This window comes from Haplochromis burtoni, unplaced genomic scaffold (assembly GCF_018398535.1).
Source record: "Haplochromis burtoni strain Fernald_Lab_line unplaced genomic scaffold, NCSU_Asbu1 Contig_20, whole genome shotgun sequence".
NCBI classification, from domain to species: Eukaryota; Metazoa; Chordata; class Actinopteri; order Cichliformes; family Cichlidae; genus Haplochromis; species Haplochromis burtoni.
Window position 1 is genome coordinate 3,666,449 of NW_024582381.1, and position 24,974 is coordinate 3,691,422.

General features: G+C 41.0%; 2 protein-coding genes across 2 annotated transcripts in view; both read left to right on the forward strand.

Moving 5' to 3' along the window:
- The first annotated feature begins 259 nt into the window (after positions 1–259).
- Positions 260–2,359, forward strand: cxcr4b (chemokine (C-X-C motif), receptor 4b). Its single transcript, XM_005919332.2, has 2 exons — positions 260–381; positions 758–2,359. The coding sequence occupies exons 1-2, from the start codon at positions 364–366 to the stop codon at positions 1,886–1,888; spliced, it is 1,149 nt and encodes a 382-aa protein (XP_005919394.1). The 5' UTR covers positions 260–363; the 3' UTR covers positions 1,889–2,359.
- A 2,804-nt stretch (positions 2,360–5,163) lies between these two features.
- The window catches only part of dars1 (aspartyl-tRNA synthetase 1), a 32,989-nt gene continuing 13,178 nt past the window's right edge, over positions 5,164–24,974 (forward strand). The window contains exons 1-7 of the mRNA XM_005919326.3: positions 5,164–5,321; positions 11,897–11,999; positions 16,639–16,668; positions 17,020–17,077; positions 18,754–18,846; positions 20,065–20,167; positions 24,669–24,771. Of these exons, the coding sequence (XP_005919388.1) occupies positions 5,299–5,321; positions 11,897–11,999; positions 16,639–16,668; positions 17,020–17,077; positions 18,754–18,846; positions 20,065–20,167; positions 24,669–24,771 (513 nt within the window). The 5' untranslated portion in view covers positions 5,164–5,298. The remainder of the gene's footprint in view (positions 5,322–11,896; positions 12,000–16,638; positions 16,669–17,019; positions 17,078–18,753; positions 18,847–20,064; positions 20,168–24,668; positions 24,772–24,974) is intronic.

Sequence of the window (24,974 nt, forward strand, 5' to 3'; positions counted from 1 at the left end):
CTTGAACCTAATCCGAGATTTCGTTAATTACACATTTTTCACAGTTGCCAAATTGGTTTTATACACCGTTTCCAGACGCGTACTTCAGCTCCTCGCTTCTTTTTTTTTAATGTAGCAGGTAAAACCAAACGTTTTTCAAACACATACTTTCACAAACGCCCTTACCACAAGTACAGAAGTTTGATTTATAGCGAACCTTTTTGGAGACTTTGCGTGCATCCTGCTGCTGCCCCTCCCTCCCTTTCGGGGGAGGAGTTAATGGCACGGAATAGTATTTATTGGCAGGCGCTGAAACAAACAACTATCGTCGTGCGTCCCATGCCAACCTTTACTCACTAGTCCCAAAGTTGGATTGTTATCACCATGGATGAAAGCGGGGAGGTGAGTGTTTTTCTGTTGTTCCCCCAACCTGTGTGTGGGATGGTTTTTCTTGTTGTATGTGTGACTTTTTTCTTTCTTTCTTTTTTTGCGTGAATAAAGTTTATATTTTCCACGTGTTTGCATTCGAGTAATTCACTGGTCTTAAACTTAGTGTCTCCTTCCATACAAAGTAATTTGAAGATAGAAAGTAATTTGAAGAAGAGGACTTTCTCATTGTTACTTCCAACTTAAGACAAAAGTTATCATAAAATATTATAATGTATTTATAGGAGATGTATAATACATTTTTAGGTAATCTGCCGCTCTTAAGTAATTAAATGATCCTCTTAGATCTCTTCTGTTTTCTAACTTTTGAATCTTTTTTTCTCTTTTCCAGTTCAACTATGATTATAGTTTTACCAGCAACACTTCTGACAACATATCAGAAGGGTCTGGATTTGATTTTACAGACCTAAATATACCGGAGATCTGTGGCCAGACATTCAGCAATGACTTCAACAAAATCTTCCTACCTACAGTGTACGGAATAATATCCATTCTTGGGATAGTTGGTAATGGATTAGTTGTACTAGTCATGGGTTACCAGAAAAAGGTCAAAACAATGACAGACAAGTACCGGCTCCATTTGTCTGTCGCTGACCTCCTGTTTGTCCTCACTCTGCCCTTTTGGGCTGTGGATGTAGCCAAAAACTGGTACTTTGGAGGTTTCCTCTGTGTGTCTGTGCACATGATCTACACCATCAACCTGTACAGTAGTGTGCTGATTCTGGCCTTCATCAGTCTGGACAGATACTTGGCAGTTGTACGGGCTACCAACAGCCAAGCCACGAGGAAGCTTCTTGCAAATAGAGTGATCTACGTGGGTGTGTGGCTGCCGGCAGCCATTCTGACCATACCTGACATGGTCTTTGCAAGAGTGCAGAGCGTGAGCTCTTCAAATATCAACTTGAAAGAAGAAAGCAAGGAAACGGCAGACTCCAGGACTATCTGCCAGCGCATGTATCCAGTGGAAAGTGACGTCATATGGATAGTTGTTTTCCGCTTCCAGCACATCCTGGTGGGCTTCATTCTGCCAGGCTTGGTTATCCTCATCTGCTACTGCATTATCATAACAAAGCTGGCACAAGGCGCAAAGGGCCAGACACTGAAGAAAAAGGCATTGAAGACCACAATCATTCTTATCTTTTGCTTTTTTTGTTGCTGGCTCCCCTACTGTGTTGGCATCTTTTTGGACAACCTCGTGATGCTGAATGTGCTCTCCCCCTCATGTGAACTGCAGCAAGCGCTGGGCAAGTGGATTTCTGTCACTGAGGCGCTAGCCTATTTTCACTGCTGCCTAAACCCCATCCTCTATGCTTTCTTGGGAGTTAAGTTTAAGAAATCAGCTAAGAGTGCACTGACAGTGAGCAGCAGATCAAGTCAGAAAGTGACTCTCATGACAAAAAAGCGAGGGCCAATTTCATCTGTGTCAACCGAGTCGGAGTCCTCGAGTGTTTTGTCAAGTTAACTGTCAGCCTCGGAGTCTGTGACTTGATACTCTCAGGAGTGAAAAAGCTAAGCTGTAATTTCAAAGAACTACAATCTGTACAATTGTAAATGAAAGAGTTTTTATACGTGAAAATTTTTTTTGTGTGTGTGTGTGCCATTGTACTTCAGTCGTGTGGCTTTTGTGGTTCTTATTTTCTGTATTTTATTTTCTGTTCCTCAAAGCAGATCGTGTCCTCAGGCAGTGCCTCATTTCCATTCATTCAGTTTTACAATCAATACCCATTGTCCTAGTTTTTATCCTATAGTCTTTGATGCTGTATCAAAGCTCGGACACACAATGTCCTTTCTGGGGGTTTTTAGGACTGGTAGCTGCTTTTTGAAACATGTACATGGTTTGTAGCATATCTATGTTTGCACCTAAGCTGTGCGATTATCTGAAAGCTATAATTTATTGCTGTCATCCACACTGGAGTTTTGTAAAATAACTTTTGTAAAAGTCCTTCAAAATGGTTTTTTGTACTGTTTTTTATGTGTTTGTATTGAAAATAAAAGAAACTCAAACATATTTTGTGGTGCGCCTTTTCACTGGCTTCTACTCCCGTGTGTGCATGTGTATTATCAAGGGGATTGGGGGAGTGTCACACAAATGTCACCACCTGAACTGGCTGAAAAGCAGGAGGAATGAACAGACAGGCCCTGTAATTGCAAGAACATCTGTGCACTTTTACATCTTAAGCAGCTGTGACACAAAAGCTAAAGTCTTCAGTTTTAATTAGTGACCATATGGGTCTTAAGAAAGATTAAGGTCCCCTTTGACTTATTGACTTTTATCATTCTCTGTCATTCAGAAGTTCAATGACTCAACTTGGTCATTCTTTGACTCACAGAATGGAAACAATCATTCAGAACTGAAGCAAAATAAGAAGGATTAAATCTGATATTATACAGTGATAACATAAAATATATTTCTTTGAACAGACACACCAGTCTTTCTGTTCTGAATCTTTTATCTTCTTTCATCACTTTAAACATTTAATGTGCAAAGAACAAAGACAGACAGATGCTCGGGCTAGGAAGGACAACAATAGCTTTCAAGTAGAATAAAGCCATCAAATGGCTGCAGTACAATGGAGCCCTGGCATTTATTCAGTGGATTTCCATGTCTACATGTAAAAGAGGTGAGAAGTCCTTGCATCAAGCTGCTGTGCCATGCAGTGCAGTCATTCATTCATTCAAAGCTTCAACTGAGATACATTTCCATGTCTTTACATATAGAAAAGGTGAGAAGTGCTTCCATCCACCCACAAAGTTAGTGGGTATTTTCCTCTCACAGTAAAGCAGAATTAAACATGAGGCGCTTTTTGGATTTGGAAATGGACCCAAACGATCCAAAATTAGCATAACAGTTTGCTTTCATCACAAAGTGCAGGAAAATACCCTTTACTGTACTCACATAACTCACATAACTGTTCTTGATCTGCATTCCTTTTTGCTGGATGGTGATCATCACAACTATCGTGTGCAAGATTGCACTTAGATTACACATATCAGGGTTATGCACTACTCGAGTGAATTGATATCAGGTATTGAACACAGAAATATCTGTATCATCTGTTAATGGACTTGGCTGATTATATGTTTTGATAATTTCCTTTTCAGAAACACAGAGCATCGGTATAATAAATTGGATACGCAGATGCCGTTTTCCTTGAGACTGACTAAAGTGCCCATTTAAGTGCATAAATTTTAAGTGGTCAGCCCCCCGAGGGAATCCATTCTTGGCTGCAAGAAGGTGCCCTTTCATCCATTATTAAAGCCATTATTCTCTCTGTTTGGTCAAAATATACCGTTGAACAACTCAAGTCTACACTGCTGCCCTACTGCACTGTCAGTGTTGTGTTTTTTGTTGCAAAACATCAATATCCTCTCTTGCAAAAATGCAAACTTTCTGACATGTGATGTAGCAGGCAAAACAAACCCGTGCAGAGAAGTGTTTCTTGTTTGGCTTTCTGGGTTAAAGGCCAAAGCTGTTGAAGTAGGGAGGAAATTGTTTCAATTGGTCATTCATTATCTCTATGGATTCTGGTGCAAAGTTTCAGACTGGGACTTCAGCCTATTGTTCAGTGTGCGCAGGGGCTCATTTAACTGTTCCTGTCGAGAGATGTATATTAAAATTATGAGTGACATGTCCGGTAAGCGCAGAGATGATTTTAAAGGACTAATGCGAGCTAAGCAGGAAAGAAACACAAATGCCACAGGGCGGTTACATGCTCCACTAAAGGTTATGTTGTTTTGGTTGAAAAGTGAGCAGCAGGAAGGCTGCTTCCTCTATCAGGAGCTCCTGTGGGTAAGAGCCTGAGAAAAGCTTTGATGACACCCCCACTGTATTCAAACCACCATCACTCGCTGTGCACGTCATTCCTCCAAAGGTCACTGGATACCTGGATGCACTTAGTGCACTCAACCAAAGGCGTGAAAGTAATTTCATGGAGTGTCACTTTTAGTGTTCATGTGGATGTGTAAAACAGCCCACACATGTGGTCACTTTTGTTGTTTTCCTTGTGTGTATGTTGCCATTGGTGGGCTGAGTTCATTAGTTCAGATGTTACTTTCTTAAATGTAATTGTTTTGTAACCCATCAGTGAAATAAGAGTGATGAGCACTTTATTCTGGAAATAAAGTGCCATCAGTGGAAGTCACTTAAGACCACAGACTGCAAATAGTCAGTTTTTTGCCACCAAAAATAATTTCTGTTATTAATAATAGTAACTCTTTAAAAAAAAACAAAAAAAAAAAACATTAATATGTTCTGTTTAATCTGCAGAGTCCCACTTTAATTCATGATAACAAAGAAAAGTATGTGCATTGTAACTGCTTACTGGAAAATTCTTTGAACTTGGTATTTTAAATCAGCTGCCAATATTAAGTTTTATATTGGGGAACATACATTTTCTTTAATTTCTATTGTATAATATTATAAGAGACTTTGGGCTTAGACATGATGTCGTTTTGGATCTAGGACTTACATCTGTTATCTCAACCTGTTTTTAGAGAATACTCTTCTATCGTCTCAGTCTGAACATTGATTAAAAAAAACAGGAGAAAAACAAAGGGCTTGAACGTGCTTCCTTGATTGTTTTGCACCTTTTCAACAGATTACTCTTGATTTCTATAAATTTCCTTCATTTGTTTGCAATAGGGCTGTTTTGTCTGCTCTGTCAACCTGCCGGATAAACCTCAGCCAGTCGGAACTGCGTAGTGCAATTTAGTTTCTAGCCGGGATCTCGAACATCCGGTATTCTGTGCGCCGTCAAAACAGGTCCCTTGTTCCCGTGCCCGTGCATGCTGCGAACAGCTGATGTCGTGCTCCTCACTGTCACACAGTCGTGAAACATTTTCTCCCAAGTTTTTACAAGCGAATAAGTCGACATGACGAAAGAAGAATTGCAGGGGTAAGAATATGAATAAAGTGTTAAGCTGTGCCTCAGATCTCAGAGCGCAAAATGATCTTACTGCGGTATGCTAACTCGGAGAGCAGGCGGCTAGCATTGCCTTAATATGACAGATGATTGCATCAGACACTTTAAAGTTCTGCTGCTGCAAAATTAAAAGCTTAAAGGTGTAAGAAGTGTGAGACAAAAAACAAAACGAAGCCATGACTAGCTTAACCTGCTCACATTACTGTAAAATTTGACTTCATACTGGCTTCACTCGATTTTCTGGTGAGAAGTTTTAAGAAGATAATACGACCTCTTAGAAGTGGTACAGGTGTTCTGATGGTTTTATAAGTGGGTTAAAATTGTTTTAAAATATTATACTTGTGTGTCTTTGCAGCTGAGTCAAACCTGGAATCTGAATTAAATAATGTCACATTTAAGCAGATCTTTCACACATTAGCTGCACTATATATACTCTCAATGCGTCATGTACAGCTGTGATCAGAAGTTTGCATAGTCTCATTACAGGCATGAATGTTATGGTAATTTTTAATTGGAATGATTTCTTTGAACTGTTTTTTTAATTTCAGGGTGGAATGATTGTACAGTATAAATCTTTAATGAACTAACAAAGAAAACGGGACAAAGGGGGAAAATAGCTGTGCTTTTCTTTAGTCTAATGTTTAAATCCAAGGTATACATACAGGTTTAACTGTATACATACACTCACTAATTTTAATAGTGCTAAATGTTCTAGGTCTTTTTTTTTTCTTGAAAGCCCCATTGTTAAGTCCTCAGTAGTGATCACGATTGGCAACAACTGGTAGTTTCTCTTTCGAGCACGTAGCTGATCAAAATGCCAAGATTGTCAGCTCTAACAATTGTACACAAATAGTGTTCAGATGTGTCACCACTTCGCCAAAGTTTGGAAGATGTTCATAAACAAAACAGGAACCACCAGGGCTCAAGCCTGTCATGAACTGGAAACTACTGTATCACCATCGTCACTGTCCACTGCAGAGTTTTATATCCGGTCTTTAAGTGATGACGTGATGAACCCTGCTTCCAGGCCCAAACCACTCTGCTGTGTTTTTAATGTGTTTTAATGCTTTGTATCTTGTTCTGTTTATTCTCAACAAGCCCCTAAAAACAGTCAGTGACCACTGTCGGCCTCTCTCGGCTTTTATTACCACTATTCATTTTAAAGCTCAGTTTTTAAAACCTTACGATGTAACTACAGCCCAGCCGATGCAGCAGTATAGTAATGACTAACCTCGTATTGCAGTTGTTCTCCTGACTGAAGTTTGGTCTATTTACAGCATCCTGCCATGTGATTGCATTTTTTCCCTAACCATTGGGAATCCTCACATTAACTTTTATTGAGTGGAAAAAAAGTTAGCACTCATCCTCCAGCTTCACTGTGTTTATATTATGCTAACATAACTGTGTTGCTAGCGATCACGTAGCACATCATTATGTACCAGCGAGCCAAACCTGAGTAACCCCACAAAACATCACTGCTGTTTACTTTCCTGTCTTCATTTATGTCGGAAATGATAGCAGAGCTGTAGGTCTTAATTTGTTTCAGAACTCTCTCAGTCTGAACCTGGTATATTTTATTTAGCTGGAAACTAACGAGCTAACTCCCGGCTAACTTCTAACTCCGTTAAATTTCATAAATTCTGTTTTCATGGATGCCTGCATGTTAAACTGGTCCAGCAGCCACACTGATCATTTTATTACAGATGAAAGAATTTAGACAGTTTTTCAACTCTGAATGATGCCGCAGTGATAGTTTGACTTAGGGACCTGCAGCAGAGTTTGGGCCCAGGCATGGCTAATGACATCAGACTTAAAGAGCAGATTGCCATGGACTAAGAGGCTGCTCACCAAGAAAGAATCCCATGCTCTAAAGTCAATGCTTCCAACTTTGACTGTAATTTGCAGTTGCCCACATTTACAAGCCAGATGCCTTCTAGAGAAGAGCTTTGAGGTCAAATGAGGCAGAGATTGCTAATAGGAGGAGTAAAAGTCAGGCTTTTAGACTTAAGACCACTGGGGCATCTGTCAAGCATGGTGGTGGTAGCATCATGTTCTGGGGCTTAGTTGCTGCCAGTGATACTGGTATAGTGCACAGAGTGAACTGAATAAGTAAGGAGGACTACATTTAAATTCTTCACTGCACCTAAAATCAATAGACAGTTGAATTCAATTAAACTTTGATTTAATTGAATGTTCAAACAGGAAAAAGATGTCAAACACAAATCAAAACTGGTTTTGGAATGGATAAAACAGGCTAACCTTAAACTACTGGAGTTGCCAGGTCTTCAGAAACTTGTTGAAGGCTACGAAAAATGTCTGGTCGAGGTGTGACTTACTGAGGGACATTAAACCAAATGCTAGTGTATACTTTTGACCACAAGTGTAATTGCGAGAGGTCAGCTATTCCAATTATCCTTTCACTTTAAAATATGATAAACTGATTCTGTTACTTGCAAAGTTGAAAATAACTTTTACTATCATCTGTTCTCCTTTAAATGATAGCTGTGGTTATCTTGGGTTTTTGGAGGTCTGTATTCATTTTAAAGAAAATAATCTGGTGAGCAGAATGTTTGTCCTTTTCATACATGATTAATAACTTAAGAAGGCTAACAGCCCAGAGGATTTTAAAGAATAACTTTACTGGACAAAGGTAGTTTAAAAGTCACGTTTGCAGATGTCAGACTTGATGGTTTTTGTTCATGCTCATTCTCGAGTCTGCTTTACTCGTGCCATTTCCATTTATGGGCCACATCAAAACTTTAAAGTGGATGGTTAAGTCATTCACAACTACAATAGACCGTGAGTGAGTCACCATAAAAATAAAAAATCAGCACGTGTAAAGCAGAAAAAAAGTCCAAAGTAAATATCACGGTGCTTACAATGTTTGTGTTGAGACTGCCAGTTTAGTTATTTGCAGACAAGCTGCTGTAAAGCTTTAGATTAATATCTCACCAGCCAGTTTGAATGAGTGGAGTCACCAGCTTGGTAGCATGAAATAGAAGATTAATAACACATCAGTTCCCTTGTGTGTGCTGTCATTTTGCGTAGTGTTTCTCTCATTTCATGTTATTTGATATCAGCCACTGACATTATAGCTATAATCCTTAATCCCTACAGCTCCATGAGTCTATTATTGCCATTAAATGACTTTTGAAAGTTGATAGGTGCAAACGCAAAACATGTTTGAAGTGGCATGCGTTTTATTGGCTATTCTGGTAAGAGTCAGTAGTTTATGACTGCTTGGAAGGAGTCATAAAGGAGGAGGAGGAAGAAACAGGGAAACTGGGAGAGCCAGTGAAGTCAATGACTTTTAGCAACTTTAGGCAACTACAGGGGAAGAAACTGCTGAAGACACCAAGGAGAATGTCCCTTGATAGCCTAATGTATTTGTTGCTAGGTCAAGTCAGTCAACGCTATCCCAACCTCTATTTGTTGCTAGTATTTTTTTAGCCTGCAGTGTCTTGAAGTTGCTCAATATCGCTGATGTTCAGTAGTCTCTGGTTGGTGTGACGTAGCTAGACACATCTCGTGTAGACAGTAGAAATGGCACAATATCACTTTTTTATATCCGATATCATAAATTTAGATTTCTGCCGATACCGATATGAATCCGATATAGTCTATTTTATAATCAGTAAAACTGTTTTTTAATGTATATATATCTTGCTGCATTTTGTATAAGTTCATACTCAAATTTAAAAAGACAAAACACTAAAGCTATTCTATTATACCTGTATGCAAAATTACACTGCACCCAAAATATTTTGCAGTTCAGTAATACTGATCTTTTCATTTAAACTTCTAGCAGAACTTTAAATCTAAGTATTTAAAGTAATATTTCAAAAAGTCATTTAAAATGCAATTTGATGCAGATTTCAAAAACTCTTTCTTTCTGAAAAAAAGAAGCACATCAGCACAAAATAATGTTTATGTTGAACAACTAAAAACATCAGGTTGTAGAATGGACCCTTTATACTTAAAGCTTAACATAAATAGACATCCAGAGTGGAAAGCAGTGCAAATAAATGCAAACACGGCTTCATGACACTCATCTTTTGTCAAGATGGATGTAAGTGTAAGCTGTTTCTATCACATTTAACCTGAGAGTGGATTTTGTGTAATTTCTGTGCAAAACTTAACACAAGTATGAATAAAAGTGTCTTTCATAGGGTTTTTCTGAACCACAGAACTGTTTAGGGTGCAACACTGTTTTTTTTTTTTGTTGTTGTTTTTTCCAAAGTAAAACTTGAGTCCATCCATTGTACAGTCAGACTTAGCTATGACAACGCACAAACATCTGAGCTCCATGTATCGGTTGTTAAGCTTAACGTAGGAATGCTTTACAAACGTTCAGAGATGAACTTACACACTTGCTTTACTTCTCTGGGAATGCTTGCTTGGAGATGAAATGCCGGTTTGGCAGCACGTAGCGAGGCTCCAGATGCTTTCGGTGTGAAGTAACTCCAGACCACTAACGGGTCTCGCACGCAACAGCCGCTCTGTCACGTGATGCACACTGCTCCAACGTGCTAAGGTCACTACCTGGGTTAGTTTTGTGAGGTGCTTTTGTGAAATGTAATAGATGGAGTTAAATTTTTATTTCTCCCCGATATCCATTCCAGTAATTTAGGTCTGAATTGGACTGATACTGTATATCGGATCGGTCCATCCCTAGTACGCAGGGCTATTATGTGAGTATAAGAGCTTTCTGCTGCTCTGGTGACATCCTTTACACTACTGAGTCTCAGCCAATGACTGAGACAATGACTGGTACCACTTTGTTTCATATTAAACTATTATTAACTGTTTGTCTTTTATGATATGGTAATATTAGAAATGTTGTTACAATAATATGTTGTGTTAGGACTTGGTAACTGTTGGGCACACGCCCATGTGATCTATACTATGCATGTGTTAACTGACAACTGCAAAAAAAAAAAAAAAGCTGACTGTGCAACATATGGCAGTATGTCTGTCATTAAATGATGTGTTTTTTAACAAATACAAAGGCTTAGAGTTTGTTGACTATAAATGCATGTGGACATCTGCACCACAGGCTGATCTCACTCGCCTGAGGGGGGGAAAAAAGGCTGTTGATCCAGTTTAACGAATTCAGCCGGTTGGCAGAACACATGAATAATACAACCTGAGTGCATTTTAATTGGTCTGCTTCGTGCCGTTTTCATCCAGGTTCCAAACACGCTTATAGCACAAGGTAGCAACAGACCAACCAATAGGCTGCCTCAAACTGTCTTTTAAAACAGGATAATGTGACAAAGAGTTTTAGGTGTAGGTGAGAAACATTTGAATTTCATGTGTGCTGAATTAGAATGAGGTGGCACGGTGGTTAGCACTGTTGCTGCACAGCAAGAAGGTCCTGAGTTCAATTCCACCATCAGGCCGGGGTCTTTCTGTGTGGAGTTTGCATGTTCTCCCTGTGTTTGCGTGGGTGTGAATGTGAGTCCGAATGGTTGTCTGTCCCTGTGTGTTGGCCCTGCGACAGACTGGCGACCTGTCCAGGGTGTACCCCGCCTCTCGCCCTATGACAGCTGGGATAGGCTCCAGCACCCCCCGCGACCCTGAAAAGGAGAAGCGGAAGCGAATGGATGGATGGATGGATGGATGAATTAGAATGAGCGTCACCACCTGAATCGTGGTGTATTTTTTGTCATTTCAATGGGAAAATATATGGTGTGGTTCTAAATCATAAAAGATCTCAGTGGTGGTTGTTGGGACAGTGGTGTCACTATTAAATTTGGATCCTTGGGGGAAGTACGAGTTTGGTCTGAAGTCAAAATATGTTGTGATTTCTGTGTCTTGTTTAGGTTTTATTGCTATTCATAGTCGGCCTTTGATCCGTGTTATTTCCTGTGACTAAATAGGAGCGGGTCCTTTATAGCTTGCGTGCTTCCTTCAGGATTAGACACCTGGTCTCATTCATACACCTGTCATCTTAGCACATGTTTACAATAGCTGACGGAAAAGCAAAAAGTCCCAATATTTTATATGATCGTTTTATCTCTGCTTATCTTTTTTACCGTTATGTTCTTTTGTGACTTACATGTTCACCTACATATGAGAGTGTCTGTTGACCTGTTGCTTGTGTAAACCAAATTTTTCTACAGGCAAAAGTTGAATACTTATCAGCTCCTGCGTTATGTTGTGCTGTGTAGTATGGTGGTTGTTGTGCAAATACAGACATCTTTTACTTTCAGATAAGGCACGGTGTTATCACAGTGTTATCATAATTGAATGAGCTCCATTTTTCTATGTTAGATTTTCAGGCTAGCATCTTCTTAAAGCTGCACTGTTTATCCAGGCGATCTTAGTTCAGATTTTTCTCTGCCGTGCCTCTGTTCACACAGGCTCCAGCAGTTTTTGTTTGGAACAACAATGGGAATAAAAGTAGTGCATACTTAAAGGCTGGAGGTGGTGATGGTTCAGAATTAATTTTCCCAGGCGGTCAATAACTTCCTCGTGGGATGCACAAGAAATAGGAGGTGGAAGTCGAAGGAAATGTTTATGTTGTGCATTTCTTCCTGTTTCAGGGCAACAGAGGAGGAGCAGCAGGCTCAGTCAAAGAAAGCCCTGAAGAAACAGCAGAAGGAAGCGGAGAAAGCTGCAAAGAAGGCTGAGAAACAGGCCAAAATGGTCAGATGTTTTGTTTTCTTCTGTTTTGTTGTTTTGCATCCGCCACCCTTGTACAGCTGGTAAGGGTGTGACGTGCTGTTGTGTGGGCATTTGGGGTTCAGCTGGGTTGGAGACTCCATTGTTTAAGTATTCCTGTCATTTTGGCTGTGTTTATATCCACCCAAACAAAGTGCTATTTTCTTCTACACCAAGTGAAAAGTTCCTTCCTAGTATGCTATTTGAACCATTTTGCCACTTATTGTAATACTGTGCTTTTGCCCACCATAAATGAAGCTGACAGGTGTGCTGTGTTGTGTTGGGTCGCCAACCTTCTGTCCCCTTCACCATGTTTCATTACAGCACACTCCATGTTTCATATTAACAATAATTTAGTCCATTATTTGCTAACATTTTATTCTGTCTTAAATGTTACTAGCTGTTGATTTTATTACTACCAGTGGCAAGCCCACAGGAAGGTGGGTTTCTTCAGGCTGTGCCCAACTGTGCCCTTGGGCTAAAGCCCCGTCACCACAGACTCTTCTTTAAGCACTCTTCTCAGGCTTGGCTCTAGGGTGAGGCCTCAGTAACTTTGGTTTCCAGACAGGGTGAACTGGTGCCTTGCATTCTTTTCTTTGGTTTTCTGAATCACTTTTGTCTGGCCCCTCACGCTAAACTAGGGTACTGGGCATTATTGGGATATGCAAACCCCTCCACTACAATAATGTAGAGATGGCCAGGAGGAGATCCTGGTGCAGACTGGATGAGCTAGAGAAAGTGGTTGGAGAGAGGGAGGTCAAGACTTCTCCGTCTACACTGCTGACCCAACGACCCAGACATGAATGAGAGACAGAAAAGTAGGGCTGGATGATAGAAAGATAAAGATAAAGATGGGTCAATATAAAGGCGATAACTGATTCTTTCTGTATTTTATGTTTGAAGATAGTGCCGCATCATACCAATCATGTCGAAACAGAGTTGAAGCCGCATCATGTTGGTCTGACGCACAGAGTGTAGGAGGAGCAGCTGGCAGCAGCACATGTGCTAATCTCTGGGCTGCTGCAGCCTTACACGCTAGTATTTCAGTTTGAGCAAGATAAATGGCAACAACAACAGAACATGTTAATCTCAACTTGAGCAACAGCATTACAAAACACAACAACCCAGCAGACGCAGCCTGAGGCTTAAACACAAGGACATTGTATAAGAGAAGGGTCCAAGGAATTTGGCTCCATGGAGACATTCCTACATGGAGCCGCATGCACTGGAAACTGTGTCGAAAGCATGTTTCTGCAAAAGTAAGCACTTACAAATTGCAAAATTAAACGTATATCTTTGTTTAGGAGTGAAAAGGAGCATTTAAGCTTGGCAGAAGTTATTATTTCATCTATATTGTGAAACATGTATGGGTATCGATTGATATACAGTGGGGCAAAAAAGTATTTAGTCAGCCACCGATTGTGCAAGTTCCCCCACCTAAAATGATGACAGAGGTCAGTAATTTGCACCAGAGGTACACTTCAACTGTGAGAGACAGAATGTGAAAAAAAAATCCATGAATCACATGGTAGGATTTGTAAAGAATTTATTCGTAAATTAGGGTGGAAAATAAGTATTTGGTCACCTCAAACAAGGAAAATCTCTGGCTCTCACAGACCTGTAACGTCTTCTGTAAGAAGCTTTTCTGTCCCCCACTCGTTACCTGTATGAATGGCACCTGTTTGAACTCATCATCTGTATAAAAGACACCTGTCCACAGCCTCAAAAGTCAGACTCCAAACTCCGCCATGGCCAAGACCAAAGAGCTTTCGAAGGACACCAGGAAAAGTATTGTAGACCTGCACCAGACTGGGAAGAGTGAATCTACAATAGGCAAGCAGCTTGGTGTGAAAAAATCAACTGTGGGAGCAATCATCAGAAAATGGAAGACATACAAGACCACTGATAATCTCCCTCGATCTGGGGCTCCACGCAAGATCTCATCCCGTGGGGTCAAAATGATCATGAGAACGGTGAGCAAAGATCCCAGAACCACACGGGGGGACCTGGTGAATGACCTGCAGAGAGCTGGGACCAAAGTAACAAAGGTCACCATCAGTAACACACTACAACGGCAGGGAATCAAATCCCGCAGTGCCAGACGTGTTCCGCTGCTGAAGCCAGTGCATGTCCAGGCCCGTCTGAAGTTTGCCAGAGAGCACATGGATGATACAGCAGAGGATTGGGAGAATGTCATGTGGTCAGATGAAACCAAAGTAGAACTTTTTGGTATAAACTCAACTCGTCGTGTTTGGAGGAAGAAGAATACTGAGTTGCATCCCAAGAACACCATACCTACTGTGAAGCATGGGGGTGGAAACATCATGCTATGGGGCTGTTTTTCTGCCAAGGGGACAGGACGACTGATCCGTGTTAAGGACAGAATGAATGGGGCCATGTATCGTGAGATTTTGAGCCAAAACCTCCTTCCATCAGTGAGAACTTTGAAGATGAAACGAGGCTGGGTCTTCCAACATGACAATGATCCAAAACACACCGCCCGGGCAACAAAGGAGTGGCTCCGTAAGAAGCATTTGAAAGTCCTGGAGTGGCCTAGCCAGTCTCCAGACCTCAACCCCATAGAAAATCTGTGGCGGGAGTTGAAAGTCCGTGTTGCTCGGCGACAGCCCCAAAACATCACTGCTCTCGAGAAGATCTGCATGGAGGAATGGGCCAAAATACCAGCTACTGTGTGTGCAAACCTGGTAAAGACCTATAGTAAACGTTTGACCTCTGTTATTGCCAACAAAGGTTATGTTACAAAGTATTGAGTTGTATTTTTGTTATTGACCAAATACTTATTTTCCACCCTGATTTACGAATAAATTCTTTACAAATCCTACCATGTGGATTCATGGATTTTTTTTTCACATTCTGTCTCTCACAGTTGAAGTGTACCTCTGGTGCAAATTACTGACCTCTGTCATCATTTTAAGTGGGGGAACTTGCACAATCGGTGGCTGACTAAATACTTTTTTGCCCCACTGTAACCTAAACTGAGATATCACCCAGCCCTACACAAAATGAACAATGGATAGATGGGATACTAGATCTTTCAGCTGCAAAGACTTATCTCCCCATCACACCAAGTGAAATGAACACATTTTCCACCAACGTGCAGATTGAGTAATATGTTTCTTGATGTCCAGTGACGCAGATGGATTAGCTGTTAGCGGGCTTCTGTAATGTCACAGTAACTAGTGAAGTCACATATTTATTCATATTACACAAACTTTGACATTTTGCTGAACTTCTGCTGTTGCCCAAACTTAGGCTGATGATCTGATAATAGTGGTGTTTTTTTGTACTAAACACAGCGAACAGCAGCTCCACCCACTAAATGGTGTGCAGATATGATGTCGCACATCCTATCCTGTGTTATCAGAGAACTGAGAGAGAAGGTGTTTGCTTGTTTAAACACGTGATTCAGCAAGCCTGCTAACCACTTAGACTTTTGATGCAATTTTGGCTTCCAGACAAGGTCCTGACAATGTTCAGGTCACATTTGCTAATCGTAGTTTCAGATTAATACGCTTCTTTCCCCTTTGAGCTGTATTTGCTATGAAGGCCATGTAGAAACGGAACAAAAGTAGCAGAAAGTTTGAAAATTGTGAATTGGTAACATTTCTCCAATAATGAAATGCACAGATATTAATACTGATGTGATCTTACATATTTTTCTTTCCCGTAGGCGTACCTTTAGAGCAGAATCTGCAGGATATAAATAAGGGAATCTTTAGAAAATGTGCCATCTAGTTTGACACCCTTTGCATAGTCGTGTCATGACTGAAGTGCCTGTGATAGTGAAAACAGCAAAGAATCCTTTCTTCCAGCTGAATTCATCCAGTCAGCATGTTTCATGGAAGAAGCAGGTGCTGTCACTGTTTAATCCACTGGATATTGCTGCCTCTATCACGCTGGAATAGCAAGCATTGCCTAGGGGAAGAGCTCAAAGCTGAACCGAATGTTTATTGGGCCTTAGCTGCGTTATTTTCTGCTTTGCGCTTTTTTACAAGGGTTTTCTGCCAGCACTTGTCGTTTTTGTGGGACCGATGGGGCTCGGCTTGCTTCGTGGCCGTAGCCTGTTTGCATGCACTTGATCACAAGCTGTAATATCATCCATCATGTGACGGGATTTTCACAGCAAGAATGGGCGATTCCAATTCACTCAACTGCCACTAGATATTTCTGTACACCAATGTCAATTTGCATAGAAAATGGAACTGTAACTTTTCCAAGACTCGATCTCATCGCGCTCTGAGAGTTATTTGCCCAGAAGTCAGTGCGGAGATAAAGAATATCTGTTCACTTACACTGTTTCTATTACAAAGCAATATCTCCTGCTGCCATTACTCATTGTCTTTGATGGGCTGGAGCAGTGTGTGGATAAGCTGTGCATTCTAAGCATCTAAGTCTTGGCTCTGGGATTGAATTGCAGTCTATTATTTGTATTTAAATCCCTGGTAGCGTGAGATGAAAAATCAATTTACATGCCTGGTGTAAAAAAAAAACAACAACAACATTTTAAGTTGGATGTTTTAAACTTTTAATTAATTGATAGTCCACTTGTTGCGATTTCTTAGTTATTTGTCCTTTAAATCCCTTTCTCCTCTTTGTATTTCAGGCTTCTGAACAACAAAGCGCAGAGGAAGATGTAAGTGCCTCGTAGAGATCACAGCACTCGTCCTCCGATACAAGTTCTCTGCTTTTATGACTGACTTTGATTTTGGCTCCTGTGCATTCACACCGTGGCAACAACTTGTATGCAAATACCTGCACGCAAACCTCTCCCTGCCTGTTTTCTGTTCAGTTTTTTTTATGATAAGCCCCATTATCTGTTGTGTCTGTCTAAGATGTAGTAGACAGACAGACGTCAGAAGCTTATGAAGTCAAAGTGGCAGAACTGTCTCGGAGAACAAAAAAGTCCACGTGCATGCGTCAGTACTGTTTTCATTTAATGGTTAAATGAAATGCTGCTAAAGATTTCACCCTTTTGATTTTTAAGGACTTTGCCAAGGACCGATATGGTGTGTCAGCTATGGTCCAGTCCCAACAAAAGCTGGGTTAGTATGGGAGCTACTTTCTTCACTCATCGGCATTTCATATCTGAAAGCGGAAATTGATTTGTATTGAAAAAGAAGACAAAACATCTTTTTATTAGATTTTTATTAGATTTACATTGCCATATAGTCCCATTTTGCTCCTTTATTTGAGTAGTTCCACATGTGTGGAAATACTCAATTATGTTTCTGTGCTTGCCAACTTGATGGATCACTAACATTAGCAGGAATGTTTGGTTGTATCCTAAGTGATGAAAATGATGTAATGAGAGGCTGACGTGATGGTTCATAAGAGTATCAGAGTTTCTGTTGACACAACGATAATATAGGAGGGAGGTTTTATTATTGTAAATGTCATCGTCGGCGTGTCTTTATTTTATAATGTTACAGAACAACTTTATGATTTTGATAGCAGAGTCTGCCTGAATTTGAAAGACTGAAAGAAATATCTGAATTTTTGATCATTTGTTCTTATTATTTATGAATGAATGAACTAACAGTAAGACGATACCATAGATGCATTATACACACAGACTTGGTTTCTATCTCTGATCCAGTAGCTTGGGAAACTTCAGTAGCGTTATTAATAACATGGTGAGGGAATAACATTTTAGGTCTCCATCATAATGTAACAAATATATTTCTGATAATGAAATTAAAAACAGACTGAAATGAGTCAACTCAGTGCTGGAAACAGGAACTAGTGTAAGACTACAGTTAAAAGTTAAAAGGTGACAGAAAAACAGGCTCGAGTGCAAAAACAAACAGAAAAAGGCTAATCAAGATCATTGCCGGTGGCCCGGCTACTAAGCTACCGTCAAAAACAAAAGATTCCAAGTCGGTTATACAACAGTGACGTAGGTCGGACACTTTTTGTGGGAAACAGGTTGAGCATTGGTGCAGTGGTACAAAGTGTAAACTCTGCTGCATGTTTGTGTACACGATGACTTCCCAATCCAGAACTTCACAGTTGAGCTTTTGTTTGGCTGTCAGTCATACTGATTTAACACGATAACATCATGAAAAATCCTTTTGGTGTCATCTCTGGTCGCCATTTAAGCGATGCTAGTGATAATAGCGGTAACGTATAAAGTTTGATAAACAAGGCAGCAGGCAGACCTGTTGATGTCGTCCATCTGTCTGGATGCACTTTCAGCTCCACTGGCAGCAAACAAAGTGGTGCCTCCTTCACCTGCATAGCAAGCTCAGCCACGAGGATGGAGCTGGAGCAGAGGTGGGGGCTGAAACCCGAGGGCTTTCATGTGGGTTGACAGAGTTCTCAGCCAACAGGGCGGCTCTGTTTTCTCTGGTGTAGCCTCGGTGTCTGCCTTCTCTGCTCACTGATAATGAAGAGTAAGCATGCCTCTGAGTAATACAGGTGAAACTAGAGTCAATTTGTCATAGAGCACAAAGAGAGCAGACGAGTTAGACAGCTTTTGGCAAGTCTCCTAGTGTTTCTTATTTATTAGGCATGCCTGTAATTTGAGCATTTTATTGTCTGCACTTTTACACGTGCACAAGCATGCTCATTGGCTTTTCTTTCTGCCTTTGGGAGTATGTAGGGAAGAGAGGGGAGGGATTCTTTGCACGCAGGTGGGGAAATGGAGGAAGCGAAGTCCTTTGAAGTAATAAAATATTTTGCGTGTGTGTTTGTGTGTGTGCGTGCGTGTGCGAGCCAGACAGGGAGTTGGTCCGTGTCCAAGACCTTACTCCTGAGAAAGCTGACCAGCTGATCTGGCTGCGCGCCCGAGTCCACACCAGCCGAGCCAAAGGTGAGATCACCTCCCCCTTTGTTCACCTTTTGTTTTTCTTTTGTTTTTTTGGTTCTGCAGCTTTCTTTTGTGTGAAAGACACAAACGGCCATGATTAGATGCCCCCTGAGCTAATCCGCCGTGAACTATACTGAAAAGTTTATAACATCTGCCCTGGGGTCATTTTTATTCACAGCAGCACTTTCTCTTCAAGATCAAACAGCAGTGCCGTTTGGCTTTCACTTGGTGTTCCATTTCAAATGATGTAAATGACAGACATCGCTGTCTTTAGGTTCAACACTGGAGGCCCTGTGCTAGAAGAGAAGCATAAAGCTTTTATTGCAACTTTCTGCACCAAACACTCCCAGAGTAAAATCAGAATTTTATAAGACTTTTTGCTCCTGTTTGTGAAATATTTTTTTTTAAGATTGTGAGGCGTTACAAAGCCGATTTGTTTTTCCACTCTTTCCTTGTTAAGCAGATTGACAACCTGAAGGTGTTTTTGATATCACCGTCAGGCTAGCTTGTCACTACCAACTGGAAGATCAGATAACCTGTCCCCCCTCAGTTCCAGTTGCTGGCAGTCACGAAGCTTCACTGTTTGAATACAATAACCCTCTGAGCTTTGCCTGGTTATTGCTCCTCTCCATAAACAGTGAGCCTTTTGCAAATAAACTATAGTCTCTGTGATGTTTTTTTTTTTTTTTTTAACCATTTCCTTTAAAGATAACTTCCAGAATCAAGAGTCACTTCCTCTCCACTTGTGTCTTCATTCTCTGCTCGCTGTAGGATGTCTGTGTGAGCAGAATAACATCCTGAATTGTGTGAGATGAGGTACATCTGTTGGTGGGATTTTGGCATCACTATTATTTCCACCACCCGCCCTGTTCTCACAGGCAACAAACATCAAAGTAACTGGGTGGTCTGATTATCTCCTGCCCTCAGTCTTTGTGGCTAACGTGTTTACACTCTTCCTAGGTCCCTGTGTATGTTTGATAGGAAGGTAGCAATCAGCCTTTCTCCACACAGTGCTCTTCAAAGACAAGGCTCTGTTTGCAAATGTTTGACACTTCATCTGATCCCTACAGCTGTGAGACACTCATCTCAAGTCACACACACAGCCCTTTTGACTGAACAAACCTACTTAGCTTCAGACAGAGTGCCCAAGGTATTATTCTGACAAGGCTGTTATGCTTGTATTGTAAAACGGAGCTCTATCTATTGTTGTTTTGCTTTCAGGGAAGCAATGCTTCTTGGTCTTGCGTCAGCAGCAGTTTAACGTGCAGGCACTGGTCGCAGTGGGGGATCGTGCCAGCAAGCAGATGGTCAAGTTTGCCGCAAAGTAAGTACCGAGACTGTTCTTCCTGTCAGAGAGGGCAGAAACAATGGTGGGAAAAAAAACCTTGGCCATAATGGTCCACTGATCCATTTTCACACGTCTGACTGAGGTGGAGGGCGGGGAAATCAATCATTTTTTCACTTGGCAGTAAAAGCTGGCTTTCAACAGGGCGGAATACAGCAGTGGCCTAATGGGGCAGTTCCTGTCAAGATGGCAGATACAGCTCCTTGGATCAGAGGAGGGAGAAATAATTAAGAGCCAAGAATCATTAGTCATGTTAGCAGCCAAACTATAGCCCATTACTGGTAGTCGATGAATGGACATAACCATCCACGGATGTGCACTTTATTAAAGAAACAAAAGGGGTGTTGCTGATAATGATGTTAGATTAGGCTCGCGTTAGAGGTTTGCAGCAGGGCTTATTTGTTTAAAAAGAAACCCTATTGGGATTTTAAATTGACACAAAAAAATCTTTATGATGCACCTGATGTAATTTACTGAAATATGCAGTTTATTCATTTAAAAAACCCAAACAGTTATTTTGAAGTACGCCCAGTATTTAGTGAATTTAAGAGGGAAGAACTTAATTATCACATAATACATCTTCTTAGACATTGCTAAATTAAGCAAAAGGTAACACCCCGACTGTAATCTGCAAGACTGAAATGACAGTTAAGACATGGGATAACACTGATCTTAAGCAATGCAGGGATTGCAGTAATGAATGTGTGTGGTTTTTTTCTTTTAAAGTGTAGCTACTATTCAGTTGCACAAGTGTGATGTTCTGATAGGCTTAAAACATTTTTAAACATTTGAGGCTTATAAGTTGGCATGAGACGATTTGATTGAAAACTGCCAAACATCTTTGGAGTGTCGTCAACCTCTGTAACGGGACGTTCGAGACGTTGACCTCATTGGCAGCAGGCGCTGCTCACGCTGCATTTCCCCAGAGTTTTTCCTGCCTTGATCCTTGATCCACCCTGAATACATTCAAAACAGTCTGTTGTATTAGACTACACAAAACTACACAACTAACCGCTGAACAAATATTAATTTCATGTAATGCTTGTGATAACATTGGCTTTCTTTTGCTACGGTTTGTTGAAAACACGAGACTTGATGAAAGATGTAAGTAATGAACGTTGGTTTTAATGTACACAGCTGTCTGAGCTGTATGTAAACAAGTCGGCGCTGCTAAATGTTTGATGACAGGCAGCATGTGCCTAAATTACCATTTGACACGCACGCATTATGTTCATGTTTTCAGAAATGAGGCCCTGAGATCTCGGTGTAAGTTTGTTGCGGTATCATGAGGTTCATGGGAAATTTAACCCAGACACAGGCAAATTTTTCTAATGAGGTCAAGGTCACTGCTGCTCAGACCAGAGTTTTGACCATAACTTTGTAACAAGTATCACCAGCTGCTGACACAGCCATAGTTCCTCTTTATAGTCACTGAGCTGGCCTTTTTCTTGCCGCTGTTGTAATATGGCATCGGGGCTTTCAAAATAGCTCCAAAGACAGGCAGAGAGGGGTCTGCAGCTCCAAACTGTAATTTCCTTTAAGCCTCAACATTTGAACCCCTAACAGATGAAATGAATAACACCAACCATGTATTTAAAATTCGATTGCTGTGGTAATTCCCGGTGTACAACATCCACACCGACACTCCCTGACAGCAGCAGCCTCCTTCATTAGGACGTTGTGCGCTGTCTGTGCACTGAAACTGCCCCAGAAGAGCCCGAGCGACACTACGAAAAAGCCAAGGGTTTAGCCTGACCAGGAAAAAAGCTCAACAGGATGCTCTGAAAAATGCTTGAGCTACAGAGTCGCCACAGAACCGAACATCCAGGTCCCAAAAACCACACGAGCTCCTGTGGAGTGTTCATGTTCCTCAGTGGGACTGGGCTGTGTGGGCAGCTTATAGAGGCCCTGCACGATACTTGGCAATTTTTGTTTTTTTTTTTTTATGTTTTGAAAATGAGGGTACGTCAAAAGATGGTGCCTTTTACTATATATAAATTTATATATAAATAGTGTTCTCCTTGCACTTTAACATATTTTTGTAACCAGCGATTTCTTTTATGTGCAGCACTTCCTCAGTCTTGTTCTGCAATGTTGTGGTCGGACAGTTGGATTGTTTTGCAATCTTATGCCACCTGACAGCCTAACACCACAGCAAGTGAAAGTGATGACATGGTTGTCAAGACAACACCATCTTGCATCAGAACTAAACAACAGTAAAGTCATACCACTTTGCAGTTGCTTACCAAGCAGGTTTCCAAAACAACATTGTTGCTGTGCTTCTGTTTGTAGTTGTATCTCTAAGAACAGGTGGCACTATCACTCCTGTAGCTTTGTGGCGCACATTTAGTGTCAGACAATGTGGTCTGATGATTGACAAGCTGATTGAGACCCTGGATTACAAGTAAATCCCCTCATAACTGCTCTAAGGACGGAGATTGCATTGCTGAGAATCCCCTTACTTGTATTGCATGTCCAAGTGATCATCCGTCCATTCTCACAGTTTAATTAAGTGATCTTCTGCCTGTGCTCAACCTTTACTCTCAAGTACCTCTCAAGTGCTGAATGTAGAGCAGCGAAGAAATTGTGGCTGAGCTCTGAAAAGGAACAACATGTCAGTTGTTTGCTATGGAGTTGGTCGGTTTAATTCAGAGCGCTTTTTAAAACTGTTGGTTGTTTTTTTTTGTGAACAGCACTACTTTGTGATGCTGTACTGTACCTGGATGTACACAGATTTGGATTTTAAAACTGACAGGAGGCAGAGTAAGGAACAGTTATGTTAAAAACGAGTTATTTTTCATAATTGTTGTGTGGCCGAGGAAGAGTACGTGTCATCACCTGATGGGGGTTATTTATTTATTACTTTATTTAACAAGGAAAAACCCATTGAGATTTAAAATCTCATTTACCTGTAAATGAGATTCACTGTCCTCTGAGGTCATCGACAGGAGGCGAGAATCCTTCTTTTTAATGCTGATATGAGGCCATTTAGAGTGATATGCTGATTTTACTGTTGGTTCTTGGGGTTCAAAGTGGTATTATAAGATGATACATGTTATAACTTCGAAGCTGAAGAAATCTGAAAGCGACTACAGCCAGGAATTTATGTTGTAACACTTGTTCAGTCAGCTAAAGTTAGAGGCAGTTTGGAGTCAGGCTTGCCGAACCAGTCAGCTTGTCCTTCCTGGATCACTGATTCGAGCGCTCGCTCCCTTTTCTCTTTCCTTCTTGTGTTGAATGAATCTGTTTCTGTTGGTGTGCGCTCAGTGTGTTGTCATTAGACTTTTGTCCTGCAGCGGAGGTTATTAATGTGGGGACTTATTTATCTAGCTGATCTCCGACTGGAGGGGATTGGGTCTGGTGGCAGCTGTCGTGGGGCTGAAGGGACGGCGGTACCCCAGCGTTCGGTCCCTCATTACTGCTTTGTAATGAGGACGAGTGGTGGATTACAGCGGGTTTCCCATCTGGCCGTTTGCTGTGAGACAGTGGGCGTTGTACCTCAGATGTTACTTTGGGTTTCAGTGAGGAGCCTGTGCAGGGGGATGCTGCACTGTTGTTTAAAACTGATTATAAGGAAATTAGAAAGGGTTCCCCCTGGTATGCTGTGGCTCACAAGAGGGAAATTCTTACCCCAGCTCTCAAAGTCAAAGAGTTTTTGTAGTAGAGCTGGGTACTTTCCAGGAGCTGTATTATGAGGCAAGTTTTATCAAAGCTAACAAATCCCCCCTCGAGCCCCAGTGCTCGTGTTTGTTTATTTTTCCTTTGTGACTGAAATTACTGTTTCAATAAGAAAGTTAAGATTGTGCACATTGCTATAATTTATCGTTCCAGCTGAGTTAAAAACTGTTGTTGAATTGCTTAGCTGTTTGATATGGCCCGAGTCTCACCCAGGTCTTTAAATAAACACCTTTTGACAAATAATGTGGTGATAGAAATTTCACCACATGGGGCCTAAAATAAATTTTAGTGGGTAAAATGGTTTTGCAGGTGTTTTTTGTTTTGTTTTCTTCCCATGTGAGATAAACAATCACCAACAGACACCCATTTGTTTAAAAAAATACATGAAAATGATGAAAATGATAGCATATTCTGCCTTGTTGCAACCTGTTAATTTGAATCTAATGTAGTCTCACGTTCACGATTATTATGAACAGGGCAATGTGGTTTCTTACGCCACAAGCTCTTGCGGTATGTCAATTAGCCCATATGCAAATATCAGTGCTGTTTTTATTTTAAAACACATGAGGGGGAAAAAAACCCTTAAAAAAACCTACCGCCCAGTCAAAAATCACTCACCCATATACCCCGCACTATCCTCGGTGCATAAAAGCATGACAAATGTAAAAACTTGTCTACAAGCATTGTACATACTTTAACGGATATGTGGTTTTCACAGTTGCTCGTCTTTCCAAACAGATAAATCTGTTTTGTAACTAGCGTACATCACTTACACTTTCCTCCCCCTGAATGTTTCCACCAGCATCACCAAGGAGAGCATCGTCGATGTGGAGGCGACAGTGAGGAAAGTGGAGCAGAAGATCGAGAGCTGTTCCCAGCAGGACGTCGAGCTCCACGTTGAAAGGGTTGGCACTTTCACTGCAGTCCTTAATGGGCACTTCTTAGCAGACAGACATGTAAACATAGAGAAGATAATACAGTTGCTTTTAAAGCCGCAGATGTCTCCTACACATATAAATAAAAATACCAGAGGGTGTATATTTTGCCTCCCAGCACATGCAGTGCGTACGCACCCAGACAATGAAGCATCCATAATTCATGTTATTCA